The sequence below is a fragment of the Balaenoptera acutorostrata genome, chromosome 17, assembly GCF_949987535.1.
Source record: "Balaenoptera acutorostrata chromosome 17, mBalAcu1.1, whole genome shotgun sequence".
NCBI classification, from domain to species: Eukaryota; Metazoa; Chordata; class Mammalia; order Artiodactyla; family Balaenopteridae; genus Balaenoptera; species Balaenoptera acutorostrata.
Window position 1 is genome coordinate 46,292,293 of NC_080080.1, and position 15,386 is coordinate 46,307,678.

The following is a 15,386-nucleotide window of genomic DNA, read 5'->3' on the forward strand; positions in this document are numbered from 1 at the left end:
CAAATTTTTGAGAACAAAGAATAAATCTCAAAAGTATTTGCCTTTTCATATTTCTAGCCTATTACTTTTGTTTCCACCCACAAAAACAAAGAAAATAAATGAAGAGGCCACTAAATCAGGAATTTGTTAAGACAGCTCTCCCCACTGAATCACTTGTTTTGCAAGTGACATTCCAGAATGGTTTAGGCAAGGTATGGGACAAAGTTGTTTTTACATACCAAGGGATCAGCTTTGCAATAAAATAATCAAAGGCTCTGCACAATATATTTGAAGTCAATAATGAAGTTGTATTAAACAACAATTTAAAAATATATTCAAGCTGGTGGAATATATTCTAGTGAAACTTATTGTACTAATTACAATTCTCATGCTATGAACAAATTAATAAGGGCCAACTCTTTCTTCAGTGAAATACACGCTTGAGCAAAACTCATGGATAAAGATAAATTCCTTGAGATCTCAACTATCTTTTACGTTATTCCAGAACTCCTAATCTATGACATTAATTTCAGGGTTTGTAGAAATATGTAAGACAGTGTTCTTTTTTATTCTAAAGCAAGTAATGGGTTTGATTGGCTTTAAATAAACTTACCACATAGTTCTTCTGTGTCAAGATTGCTGAAAAGATGAAAAAAGTATTATTATTTAGGTAATATTTAAGTTTTTAAATAGTTAAATACAGTTATTCCCCAATCTGTATTGTTATATTAATAGATGATATGTAGTTATGGTATTTTCTCTTATAGATTCTACACTGTTTAAGTAGTCAACCAAATATTAGCAATGATTATCAGATTTTGTCTTTAAACAGATAATTCTTGGGATTTGTGTTTCCCCCAGGTCATGCTGGGGGAATACTGCATAATTTTAAAAAATGTAGGCTCTGGAGCCAGAACGCTTGAGTTGAAATCCTAACTCCACCATTTACCATCTATGTGACCCTGAGTACTTTTCATCTATGTGTCTCAGTTCCTCAGTCCCAATACGGGGATAATAATAATTTCTGTTTCATAGGAATGTCATAGTATTTAAATTGGTTAATAAATATAAAGCAGTTAAAAGGTAATTGGCACAAATTAAACACTTAATAAATGTTAGCTGTCATATTCCTGACTTGGTAGAACTGCTAGAACTTCCATATCTAAATTCAACTTCTGGGTTAAGTTTGATTCATTGCTTATTTCAAATGATTTCTAAAATATAATGAAGAGTTACATTGCTTAATATTTACATGTAAACAATAGAAACACATTACTATAATGAAAATAACTTCAAAAGAGCCAGATGAACTGTTAGCAGATATAATACATTACTATCAGAAGAATAATGTCTTGACCAAGGAAGATATGGTACAGGAATTCAAGAATGGTCCAATATCAAGCAATACATCAATATAACACTACATCATAATTTAAAGGAGAAAAACCATCATATTAACAAATACTAAATGGGAATTTAATAAAATTCAACATTCATTCCTATTTTTTAAGACTTTTTTTTTTTAATTAATTAATTAATTTTTATTTTTGGCTGTGTTGGGTCTTCGTTTCCGTGCGAGGGCTTTTCTCCAGTTGCGGCAAGCGGGGGCCACTCCTCATCGCGGTGCGCGGGCCTCTCACCATCGCGGCCTCTCTTGTTGCGGAGCACAGGCTCCAGACGCGCAGGCTCAGTCGTTGTGGCTCACGGGCTTCATCGCTCCGTGGCATGTGGGATCCTCCCAGACCAGGGCTCGAACCCGCGTCCCCTGCATTAGCAGGCAGACCCTCAACCACTGCGCCACCAGGGAAGCCCCATTCCTATTTTTTAAAGTTTAAGTGAAATAGGAATACAAGTAAACCTTTTGAAGATGAAGACTAATAAAAACCAACTGCAAACAACAGTTAACTGAAAATCTTTGACTACACACAGATGGTACACATCAAAACTCAATGTAAATAAACTTCATAATTCAGTCCTCCTTTAAGAAGTAGTCAGGTTGATAGACAAGAGGGACACTGGTGTAAGCATTTCAAACACCAGTCCTTTTACCAGTTCCAACACTAAATTTGTTATATAATTTTAAATTCAGGACTTTATCTTAGGACATTAAATATTTGATCCTGGGCAAATGACATCTCCATACTAGAGTAAGTCTTTTTGTAGAGTAGTATTTGCCATCAGATAGAATATGCAAAGTCTTCTGTAATAGCTTTTGTGTGGACTCCTCTTTGTTCATTTATTTATCTCACAAACATATACTGCTATGTGTCAGGCATTGTTCTAACTGCCATAGATAAATAGGTTGCAAGAACTACTGAGATGAATATCTCAGATCACTAGTCTCTAGCAGCTCAATTTAGAGGTAGACTTATGCAATAAATAAATAAAATGCAATAAAATAGTCAGGGGGGAAGTGGTTAACTGGCAAAAGTTATCAGGGACTATATAATAGAGGATAAAATTTGAAGACTAATTCTCAAAGGTTGAATACAACTAAAAAAGACAAAGAAAGGAGGAAAATTCCAGTTAGAGAAATACCATTTGCAATAAAAATTTGAAGTGTTACGAGTATGTTACAAAATTTCTAAATTACTAAACTGCTCAGAAAACTGAGTAATTCCTGTGGCTAGAACATAGTTCATTATGAAAAAAATCAAACTAAAAAAATGAAAAGCCTCATGTGATAGTCTAAGAAATTTCTACTTTTTCTTTTTGTCTATTTGGAATCAAAGAATTTAAAGGTGAATGGTATGAACTACAGTCTGGGCAAGAATGTGGCAAGGAGTGCTCAAGACCATCCACGGGGGCAAGAAGAAATACTTTTTATTTTTCTGGAAAAATGTATTTTATTTATTTATTTATTTTCCTAGAGTTTCATTGAGATATAACTGACATATAGCACTGTATAAATTTAAGGTATACAGAATAATGATTTCACTTATATACATCAGGGCATGATTATCATAATATGTTTGGTGAACATCCATCATCTCATACAGATACAAAATTAAAGAAACTAAATTTTTTTCCTTGTGATGAGAACTCAGAATTTACTCTCTTAAAAAATTTCATATATAATACACAGTGTTAATTATATTTATCATGTAGTACATTACATCCCTAGTACTTATATACTTTGTAACTGAAAGTTTGTACTTTTTGACTGACTTCCTCCAATTCCCCCTTCCCCAGCACCCTGCCTCTGTAACCACAAAACTGATCTCTCTTTCTATGAGTTTGTTTGTTTTGGGAGTATAATTGACCTACAACACTATGTTAGTTCCTGTTACACAACATAGTGATTCAGTATTTCTATACATTTAGAATAATCACCACCACAAGTCCAGTTAAGTTCTGTCACCATACAAAGTTATTATATAAGTAATGACTATATATCCCACGCTATACATTTCATACATGTGACTCATTAATTTTGCAACCGGAAGTTTATACCTCCTAATCTCCCTCACCTATTTCTTTCCTCCCCCCACTCCCTCCCCCTGGCAATCACCAGTTTGTTCTCTGCATCTGTTTCTGTTTCTGTTTCATTATGTTTGTTCATTTGTTTTGTTTCTTACATTCCACATATAAGTGAAACCATACAACATTTGTCTTTCTCTGTCTGCTTACTTCACTTAGGATAATACTCTCTAGGTCCATTCATGTTGTCTCAAATGGCAAGACTTTATTCATTTTTAATGGCTAATATTCATGTATATTTATGTATATATGTCACATCCTTTATCCATTCATCTATCAATAGACACTCAGGTTGCTTCCATATCTTAACTATTGTAAATAATGCTGCAATGAACATAGGGATGCATATATCTTTTCTTTTTTCCAAAAATAATAACCAGCATTTATTGACTGTTTACTATGTTCCAGGTACTGCTATAAACATTTTATGTAAAAAATTATGTAACTTTTTATTATGGGAAATTTTAAACTTAAGAAATAAAGAAAAGATCATTATGGATAAACAACAAGATCCTCCTGTATAGTACAGGAAACTATATTCAATATCCTGTGATAAACCATAATGGAAAAGAATCTGAAAAAGAATATATATATATCTATAACTGAGTCACTTTGTTGTACAGCAGAAATTAACACAGCATTGTAAATCAACCATACATCAATAAATTTTTTTAAAAATTAAAGATCATTAAAAAAACTTTATGTATGCATTGCCCACTTTAAATCATTATCATCAACATTTTAACATTTTGCCATATATGTTTTATTAACCACCATCATTCTCCTCCCTCAATTTTTTTTTCTGGAGTATTTAAAGCAAATGCCAGATGTCCTATAATTCACTCATAAATATCTTAAATACATTCTTAACTTTTAAAATATATTAGCTATTTTAGTCATCAAAAGCAGATACTACTATTATTCCCATTTTACATATGTGTAAACTGAGGCAAATGTTATTGAGTGATTCAAACCCTGGTGTCTAATGGCCAGCCTCCAAGGTGGCCCCTGATCCCTGCCTCCTGGTATTCACATTTTGTGTAAGTGCCCTCACACGTTACACCAGGGTGGGTCTGGGAGACCATGCATATATCTTTTCTAATTGGTGTTTTTGTTTTCTTCAGGAGTGGAGTTAGTTCTATTTTTAATTTTTTGAAGAATCTCCATACTGTATTCTACAGTGGCGGCACCAGTTTACATTTCCACAAACAGTGCATGAAGGTTCCCTTTTCTCCACATCCTCACCAATACATGTTATTTATTGTATTTTTGATAATAACCATTCTGACAGGGGTGAGGTGATATCTCGTTGTGGTTATGCTTTGCATTTCCCTGATGATTTGATGTTGAATATTTTTCATGTATGTGTTGGTGATCTGTATGTCTTCTTTGGAAAAATGTCAATTCAGATACTCTGCCCATTATTAACTGGGTTGTTTGCTCTTTTGATGTTGAGTTGTATGAATTCTTTGTTATTTTGGATATTAAGCCCTTATCAGAAGTTCCTTTAACATTTCTTGTAAAACTGGTTTGGTGGTGCTGAACTCTTTTTGCATTTGCTTGTCTGTAAAATTTTCATCTCTCCTTCAAATCTGGAGTAAGCCTGGCCAGATAGAGTTTCTTGTTGTAGGTTTTTCCCTTTCATCACTTAAAATATATCATGCCACTCCCTTCTGGCATGCAGTGTTACTCCTTAAAAGTGAACTGATTGATAGACTTATGGGAGTTCCCTTGTATGTAACTTGTTGCTTTTTCCTTGCTGCTTTTAATAGTATCTCTTTAATTTTTGTCATTTTAATTACGTGTCTTGGTGTGTGTCCTAATGCAACCAGCCTCCTGGTAGGTGGTGCTGTTTCTCCAACTGGATTTTTTTTTTTTTTTTCTTGAGATCTGCTAGTACTGGTGCCACAGACTTGACAGTGGGTCAGGTCCCATTGCTAAAAAGCTAGACAGAGGATTCCAAGAGGGCACTTGCCAGCACTTTGTGGTAGAATGGGCTCCAAGAAAAGGCTGCAGCCAATATCTAGGTCCCCAATGGTTCCATACTAAAATACTATTAAAGTACTAAGGCGTTTCTCACCTAAAACATTACCTTATTGAGCTGTTTACCTAAGCCATTTAAAGATTCAGTGCAAAGGAAACTCTCCCATTTACCATTTCAACAAGAAGGATAAAATACCTATAATGAACCTACCTAAGGAGACAAAAGACCTGTATGCAGAAAACTATAAGACACTGATAAAGAAATTAAAGATGATACAAACAGATGGAGAGATATATCATGTTTCTGGATTGGAAGAATCAACATTGTGAAAATGACTATATTACCCAAAACAATCTACAGATTCAATGCAATCCCTATCAAACTACCAATGGCATTTTTCACAGAACTAGAACAAAAAATTTCACAATTTGTATGAATACAAAAAAAGACCCCGAACAGCCAAAGCAATCTTGAGAAAGAAAAATGGAGCTGGAGGAATCAGGGTCCCTGACTTCAGACTATACTACAAAGCTACAGTAATCAAGACAGTATGGTACTGGCAAAAAAAAAAGAAATATAGATCAATGGAACAGGATAGAAAGCTCAGAGATAAACCTACGCACATTTGGTCACCTTACCTTTGACAAAGTAGGCAAGAATATACAATGGAGAAATGACAGCCTCTTCAATAAGTGGTGCTGGGAAAACTGGACAGCTACATGTAAAAGAATGAAATAAGAACATTCCCTAAAACCATATACAAAAGTAAACTCAAATTGGATTAAAGAGCTAAATGTAAGGCCAGACATTATAAAACTCTTAGAGGAAACATAGGCAGAACACTCTATGACATAAATCACAGCAAGATCCAAAAGAAACAAATGGGACCTAATGAAACTTAAAAGGTTTTGCACAGCAAAGGAAACCATAAACAAGACATAAAGACAACCCTCAGAATGGGAGAAAATATTTGCAAATGAAGCAACTGACAAAGGATTAATCTCCAAAATTTACAAGCAGCTCATGCCGCTTAATATCAAAAAAGCAAACAACCCAATCCAAAAATGGGCAGAATACCTAAATAGATATTTCTCCAAAGAAGACATACAGATTGCCAACAAACACATGAAAGGATGCTCAACATCACTAATCATTAGAGAAATGCAGATCAAAACTGCAGTGAGGTATCACTTCATATCAGTCAGAATGACCAACATCAAAAAATCTACAAAAAATAAATGCTGGAGAGGGTGTGGAGAAAAGGGAACCCTCTTGCACTGCTGGTGGGAATGTAAATTGATAGAGCTACTATGGAGAACAGTATGGAGGTTCCTTCAAAAACTAAAAATAGAACTACCATATGACCCAGCAATCCCACTACTGGGCATATACCCTGAGAAAACCATAATTCATAAAGAGTCATGTACCACAATGTTCATTGCAGTATTGTTTACAATAGTCAGGACACGGAAGCAACCAAAGTGTCCATCAACAGATGAATGGATAAAGAATATGTGGCACATGTATACAACGGAATATTACTCAGCCATAAAAAGAAACGAAAGTGAGTTATTTGTAGTGACGTGGATGGACCTAGAGTCTGTCATACAGAGTGAAGCAAGTTAGAAAGAGAAAAACAAATACTGCATGCTAATACATATATATGGAATCTAAAGAAGAAATGGTTCTCCAGAACCTAAGGGCAGAACAGGAATAAAGACACAGACGTAGAGAATGGTCTTGAGGACACGGGGTGGGGGGGGGAAGGGTAAGCTGGGAAACAATGAGAGAGTGGCATTGACATATATACATTACCAAATGTAAAATAGGTAGCTAGTAGGAAGCAGCTGCATAGCACAGGAAGATCAGCTTTGTGCTTTGTGACCACCTAGAGAGGTGGGATTGAGAGAGTGGGTGGGAGATACAAGAGGGAGGGGATATGGGGATTTATGTATATGTGTAGGTGATTCACTTTTTTGCACAGCAGAAACTAATACAACAATGTAAAACAATTATACTGCAATAAAGATGTTAAAAAGGGGGAAAAAAGATTCATGCAATCACTATCAAAATTCCAATGGCATTTTTCACAGAAATAGAACAAACGATTTTAAAATTTGTATAGACCCACAAAAGACTCTGAATAGCCAAAACAATCTTGAGACAGAACAAAGTTAAAGGTATCACACTTCCTGATTTCAAACTATATTACAAAGCTATAGTTATCAAAGCAGTATGGTATTGTCATAAAAACAGACATGTAGATCAACGAAACAGAATAGAGAAACCAGAAATAAACCCATGCACATATGGTCAATTAAGTTGTGATAAAGGAGTTTAAGAATATACAAGAGGAAACAACAGTCTCTTCAATAAATGATGTTGGGAAAGCTGGACAATGTCATGCTGAAGAACAAAACCAGACCACTATCTTAGACCATACACAAAAATCAACTCAAAATGTATTAAAGACTGGAATATAAGCCTGAAACCATAAAACTCCAGCAAGAAAACATACGGGGTAAACTCCTAAACACTGGTCTTGGCAATGATTTTTTTAATTTGACAAATTAAAAAATGCAAATGCAAAGACAACAAAAGAAAAAAAGAGGAAAAAAAATGGAGCTACATTAAACTAAAAAACTTCTGCAGAGCAAAGGAAACCATGAAAAAATGAAAAGTCAATCTACACAATGGGAGAAGATATTTGTAAATCGTGTATCATGATATATTATATATAATCGTATATACATAAGGGGTTAATATCCAAAATATATGAAGAATTTATACAAGTCAACAGCAAAAAAAAAAAAAAAATCTGTTTAAAATGTCATCAAAGGACTTTTACATTTTTCCACAGAAGACACACATATGGCCAGCAGGTACATGAAAGGTACTAAACCTCACTAATCAGGGAAATCAAGTTAAAATCACAATGAGCTATCACCTCATACCATCAGAATGGCTGTCATCAAAAAAACAAGAAATAAGTGTTGATGAAGATATGGAGAGAAGGGAATCCTTGTGCATTGTTGGTAGGAATGTAAACTGGTACAACCGTTATGGAAAACAGAATGGAGGTTCCTCAAAAAATTAAAAATAGAGCTGCTATATAATCTAGCAATTCTACTTCTGGGTATATAGCCAAAGGAAATGAAATCACTATCTTGAAAAGATATCTGCACCTCCATGTTCAATTTAGCATTATTTACAATAGCCAAGATATGGAAACACCCTAAGTGCCTGTAGAAGGATGAAAAAAGAAAGTGTGATGTGTGTGTGTATGTATACATACATATATATATGAATATTATTCAACTATAAGAAGAAGAAATCCTGCCATTTACAAAAACATGGATGAACCTTGATGGCATTAAGCTAAGTGAAATAGGTCAGATAGAGAAAGACAAATACCTGCTTATATGTGGGATCTAAAAAAAAACCCCAAACTCTTAGATACAGAGAGCAGATTGGTGGTTGCCAGAGTGAGCGGTGTGGGGTCGGGTAAATGGGTGAAGGGGGTCAAAAGGTAAAAACTTCCAGTTAAGATTTAAGTTAAGGGGATGTAACATATAGCACAGTGACTGTAGTTAACAAAAATGTATTGTATATTTGAAATTATACCCAAGAAAAAAAGAGTGTAATGATGCGAGGTGATAGACATCAACTAAACTTATGGTAATCATTTTGCAATATATACACATATCAAACCAATATGTTATACATCTTGGACAAATACAATGTTGTGTGTCAATTATTTCTCTATAAAACTGGGGAAAAATGAGCTATGGTGATTAAAACAAACAAACAAACAAATCCTCAGTGGAAGATCTACTGGGAAGTAGCCTAAGTAGAATGGCCAGAGGAGATTGTTGTCTCAGAAGTCAAGGAGAAGAGAGTTCCAGGAGTTCACTATACTGAAGAAAAGCACAATAAGGTATGAAGAAGAACCACTGCAATTTACACTTACTGTCTTTGGCAACTTTTGAAACAATAGTTTCAGTCCTTTCCTGAAATTGGAGCCAGGGCAATGCAAACATAGTATAACCATCACTCTCTGGAGAAATGTGGCATGAAAGGAAGAAATAATGTAGGGTTGTGGAGACCCTAGGGAGATGGAGTCAAATGAAGGGAGGAAGTTATATTTACAGACTGGAACCAAGACACTGAGAGGAAAGAGGAGGTAACAGATGGAGAGACGCCAAGCAGAGACAGGAAGGAGGGGTTTGAAGCACAGCTGTAACCTCAAAGCCGAGAAGGCATATTCCTTTCTCCTAGCCTAAAAAAACTTTTTTTAAAGGCAGAAATCTAATCAGTTCATAACCATGTCCATTTTCTAGTTTAGAGTTTTCTAAATCTGGCTGAGCATTTGGACCACATGAGGAATTTTTAAAATGCAGATTTCCAGGCCAAACCCTTAAAGTTCAAGGTGTGACTTAGGAATCTCTTTAAAGAAGTTGCCAAGGTGATTTTGGTAGTCAGTCCTTCCCTCTCAATACTCTACCTTTAACATTTTCTCTCAAATCAAATAAACTATTTCTTAGAAAACTAGCACACACTTTTTTGTAAATATACAAAACATTGGGAAATTGTCCAAATTTAAGAAAGTTTGATATAACTAGCAATGTTTCAATCTTCTCAAAAAATGAAAAAAAAAATTCAGAGAAAAAGAATGGTTACTTTGGAGAGTAGGAAAAATGATGGCTTTGGAGCATGTTTATACCTTTCTTTTTATGCAATGAAATGCATTGTTATGCATAATTCTAGCATGCCTCATAAAATCCTTGATCTTTCTACTAATATTTCTAAAATTCAATCTTGAGTGCTTATTTCAAATATCATTTTGCTTTGAGAATTCAGTCTTTGCCATCAGATAGACAGTATAAGAAAGGCAAGAAGAAACATTCCAGAAAATTGTTCAATACAGTGGAGAAAGCTTTATTAGTGAAAAATGAATTCTTCCCTTTTTTTCTTTTTTCTTTTTCTTAAAATCAATTTTGTGTTTTCATCAAAATACATTCAAGTGCTTGATATGGACATGAGGGGAAAATAAGTTGTTTTGGAGTTCATATATATTTATGTTATTGGAAAGGGCAGAAATTACAAAAATTAAGCAAAATGTTAATTATAAGTGAAAAAAGAGGGAGGTTATTATGTGGAACCAAGACACATGGGATCTATTCCAACATTCTGAAGTACTATTAGCAATTATATGATGTTCTGAATTTTGTATGTGAGTTAGGGGAGGGAAAATAAATACTTTGTAAAAACATTTTGGACTTTGCATACATTTTATATCACCTATATCCAATATAATCTCTTCCATTCCACTGATTAATTTAACCACTCAAAAACATGTCTGGGTAGTGATCCTATATTTTAAAAAATCAGACTCAAAGAAAATCCATACAAATTTAAACATAATCACATGTAAAAGTCTGCATACATGTGCTGAGCAATATATTCCTTCAATGGCCTGCTTATCCCCCTTCAGGACCAGTACATGAACTTGTTTCGCTGGTTTGCCTTACAAAATATCTCATTTCACTAAGATTCCTAAAACTCAAATTTGCAAGCTTATTTCAAATATCCCTGTTGCCATTGAGAACTTTGTCTTTGTCATCATGCAGGCAGTGTCCTTGTTTGTTTAGGCAGGTAATAATTATACGTACAAGACATAACATTCAAAAGGTAAAATGGATTCGCCAGTGAAAAGTCTGTCTTCCTCCTACCTCAACCCCTAGCCACACAGCTCACTTCTGGTAGGGCATATATTATTTCCAGTTTCACGTGTATCTTTCCAAGAATATTCTTATATTAACTAACAAACTCATGCATATTTTTTTTTCTTTTTTAATCAAAAAGTAGCATACTGTACAGGTTATTCTATATGTTGCTGATTTAATGACAATATATCTTGGACATCTTTCTTATCCATATATATAGTGTTGTCTCATTATTTATAGTGTTGTCTCACTATTTTATTATAGTGGTTTTCTACCAAATGAACGTACAGTAAATTATTTATGAAAGCCCTACTCAATGAGTATAACTGTTAAGACAGACTACCTCCAAACTAACTGAAAGGTAATTTTACGTATAAAGAAGTCCCACATCAGTGCGCTCATCTCTAACTACTCCTCCTAAGTCCAGGCAATTCCCTCTCCAATTCATTGCTATCAGATGACATCCCATTCTCAATATATAGTCTCATGTTTGAAACCTGGGTTTAACTCTGTTACTGTGAGGCTGTATCTTGTAGCAGCAGAGAATCAGGAGATGTGAGTTTTTGCTTGGATCCACCATTGACTAGATGTGCTACTGAACTTAAATAAGTTGCTTAGATTTCTAAGCTAGAGTTCCCTCATGTATAAATTAGGGATAGAAATAATTATACCTTTCTCAATAGATTGTTTGTGAAGATTGAATAACCTAATATATATAATGCCTTTAGCCTCTTGCCTGGCACATAACTAGTATCCCCCAAAGTGGTAGCTCTCATTCCAAGGGGCACTTAGATAATTATGCTTTAGCAGACCAAAGGGGTGAAGGATTCTTAGTCATTTACCATGTGCCAGCATTTCCTTTACCCTTAACCATATAGAACTGATTACCTATTATTAAGAGAGAATGACACCATTTTAAAGGACTGGGTCTTTCTATTTCCAAGTAATATTATGATATTATGACAAGGGAAAGAGGATAAATGCATGAGATACTCTTTAGACTTTATATCTTTCCCTATGTCAGGGAAATTTTCCATGCTTGTTTATTTGCCAGAAGCTCAAATGAAGAAGAGAAAGGTGAAATTGTATGTCATCATTGTCAGTCACATTGGGTTACCCTGAGGGAGAGAAGTTCCTGTTTTCAGAGCTTGCCTGTGGGTGAAACTCTCCTTGACTGTCTCTCCTAAGATCAGAGAAGACATTGTGGGAAGTGTATTCAATTCTCCTTGGGCATAAAAACAGCTCCAACAGAGACCTCACCATCGTAGAAATCTGAAGAGCCAGTCAGGGTGATACCTGATTGTTACTGAATGCTATCTTGAACAGAAAATAAAGGGATTTGTAGAAACCCCTGTGGGCTGACTGACGGCATCTTCTTAGAATTCTGAAATTTTTACTCACAGTCTCATAAATGGAAGCTATTAATTAGTTCGAGATCTATAAGGAAGAAAAAAAAATCATCCTTGATGTTTAATTAAAAAATTCTCCCGAAGAGCCCAAAGCCTAACTTCTCTCGTAATACTCTTCTACTAGCAGACATATTCCTACTTCCATAATTTTTCCTTCTCTTCCCTGGACTTGGAAAGACAACTTTCTTCCTCTCATATCATCATGTTAGACCCTGCAATGCCCTGCGTGTGTTCCATCTTCTTTACAATGCTGTTTTTGACCACTCCAGCCAATCTTTGACTTTCACTCTTCTGAACCGTCAACTGTCGTTCTTAGCCTTTTCTGCATACTGACCCTATTGAGAATCTTTAAAACCAGGAACCATCTCCAACTACTTAGCCACCTAGAAATGGCATATAAATATACACAAAACTAGATTGGTAGTTTGAGAACCCTCAAGACCTATCCTTGCAATCCTAGGTTCTTAGCATTTTTCTCCGAATCAACCCACTTGGTACTGCCTTGTACTGTTATTTAGCTGGTAAATGTAATGCATGTATTATCTCCCTCCTAGGTTAGTAAATTCTTGAGCACATGGGTAGTAAAATTCTTAACTTATTGGTATCATTCTCAGTGTTCTATAAATATCTCAAATAGAGGTGCCTCCCAGAAGGGAGTGGCATATCAGGAACAGCAATGGGTCATTGTGCAGTGATTCTCACCCTTGGCTGCACATTAGTATCACCTAGAAAGCTTAAAAAATACTGATGTCAAAGCCCTGCCACCGGTTCTTATTTATTTGGTCTTGGGTACAGCCTTGGCCTAGTAATTTTTTTAAAAGCTCCCAGGATAATTCTAATAGGCAGACAAGGTGGAGATCCACCAGTAGGTGACTAATAGTAAACCCTCCTGAATCAGACTGATTAGGTTTGAATCGAACTCTTACACATTGTAGCTGCGTGATCTTAGCCAAGTTACTTAACTGCTCTGAGGCTCAGTTTACTCAATTGTAAAGTGAAGATAATGATAAATTTAGCCTTACAGGTTGTTCTGAGAATTAAAGGAGATAAATCTTGAAACATTTGACAGGGTCAGGCAAAGAGTAAGCACTCAATAGATATCAGCTGCTACTATTACTTTAAATAATAAACATACACACACAGATACTTTGGTATACACCTCACAACAAAGACCTAAGTGCCTTACCCTCTTAGAAACAACACAGGTGGTTCCCATTTAATTATAAGTGCCATCCTTCTAGCCATTATTCCCAGAGAGCTGTTTCCATGTTTTTGTGCTACAGCTCAGCTATATCATAAGATCCTGTTTCTGGGTGAGGCAGTAGAAACAGCAGAGAAAGCTCCAATGGAGATAATAAGTGAAAGAAGCTGGGACAGGTACAATATAGACTGTAATGGTCTATCTGAGTTAGCATCTTTGACTTGATGCTACCACCAAATGAACTTCAGCAGGTGTATTCACGGAGCACATGCCTTCATAGCGCTCTCTGAGATTCCTCCTTTAAGCATTTTGCTGTGGGAGTTTGGCTTCAGGGGAGATTAATTCCTTGGGAACATTTTTGTGCAATAATCCATGTATAACTATGTTTTTCTCAGCTTCAAATGGTACTATATTTTAGGATAATTGCAAATTTGAACAGACAAAGAAATAATATATTAAATACACACATCATTAGAAAAAAATGTGATCTTTGTTTCAGTTGGGTTGAATGATACTAGTTTCCTAATAGCTTTCTTTATAGATGTAATTTAAAAAATAAAATCAGGGACTTCCCTGGTGGTGCAGTAGATAAGAATCTGCCTGCCAATGCAGGGCACAGAGGTTCAATCCCTGGTCCAGGAAATCCCACATGCTGTGGAGCAACTAAGCCTGTGCACCACAACTACTGAGCCTGTGTGCCTAGAGCCTGTGCTCCACAGCAAGAGAAGCCACCGCAAGGAGAAGCATGCGCACCGCAAAGAAGAGTAACCTCTGCTCGCCACAACTCGAGAAAGCCCATGCGCAGTGATGAAGACCCAACACAGCCAAAAATAAATAAAATTAAATCTTAAAATATAAATAAATAAATAAATAATAAAATCAAGTATGGTTTTTAATCTTGTATCCCCTCCCCAAAAAACTTTTAAAAATACTCTAAGAAGTATCAGTGTCTTGCTATGAATGAAAGAGCATGGCTTAGGCAAATTAGTCAATCATTCACAGCCTTAGTATTTTCTGTTTAAAATGGTTAAGTGAGGGATGAGTGGGAAAGCATGTTATTATGAGAAAATTTAAATTTTGAAACCACGAAGTTCTGGTTTGATTCCCTGATCCATCCTTTACAAGTTATGTGACCCTTGAACTTTTGAAGGTCACACTGAACTTTTCAGGGCCTTGATAAGCGGTGGTAATTTAAAAGGAGGTAAAAGCATAAAACATTTAAAACAGTGCTTTGCAAAAAGTAGGAATTTGGCAAATTTTAGCTTGTACTCTTCCTGACAAACATTCATTTAAGGTGAAATCAGATATTTCTCCACAATGCAAGTAAGGAATCCAGGAGAGACTTTAATGGATACATTTCTCTCAGAACACTCCTTCCCCAGCAATAAAACTATAAACAACAACGAAAGTATATTCATTCATTTAAACTAAATTTAATGAAGGAGACACTGGATCCTGTGTACTGGGGAAGGAAATAAATAAACACAAATAAAAAATAAATAAGAATTTAATGATTTCAATGGAAAAAAGAGACTTGAACTCCACTAATAAGATATAGACAAAGTAACAAAACCCAAGATCTCCTGTTTCCTAATCCAGTGCTCTTT

General features: G+C 35.2%; 1 protein-coding gene across 1 annotated transcript in view; it reads right to left on the reverse strand.

Annotated features, from left to right (window-relative positions):
* Positions 1–15,386, reverse strand: part of NECAB1 (N-terminal EF-hand calcium binding protein 1) — a 219,208-nt gene that overhangs the window by 159,543 nt on the left and 44,279 nt on the right. The window contains exon 3 of the mRNA XM_007177498.2: positions 593–618. Coding sequence (XP_007177560.2) covers positions 593–618 — 26 coding nt within the window. The remainder of the gene's footprint in view (positions 1–592; positions 619–15,386) is intronic.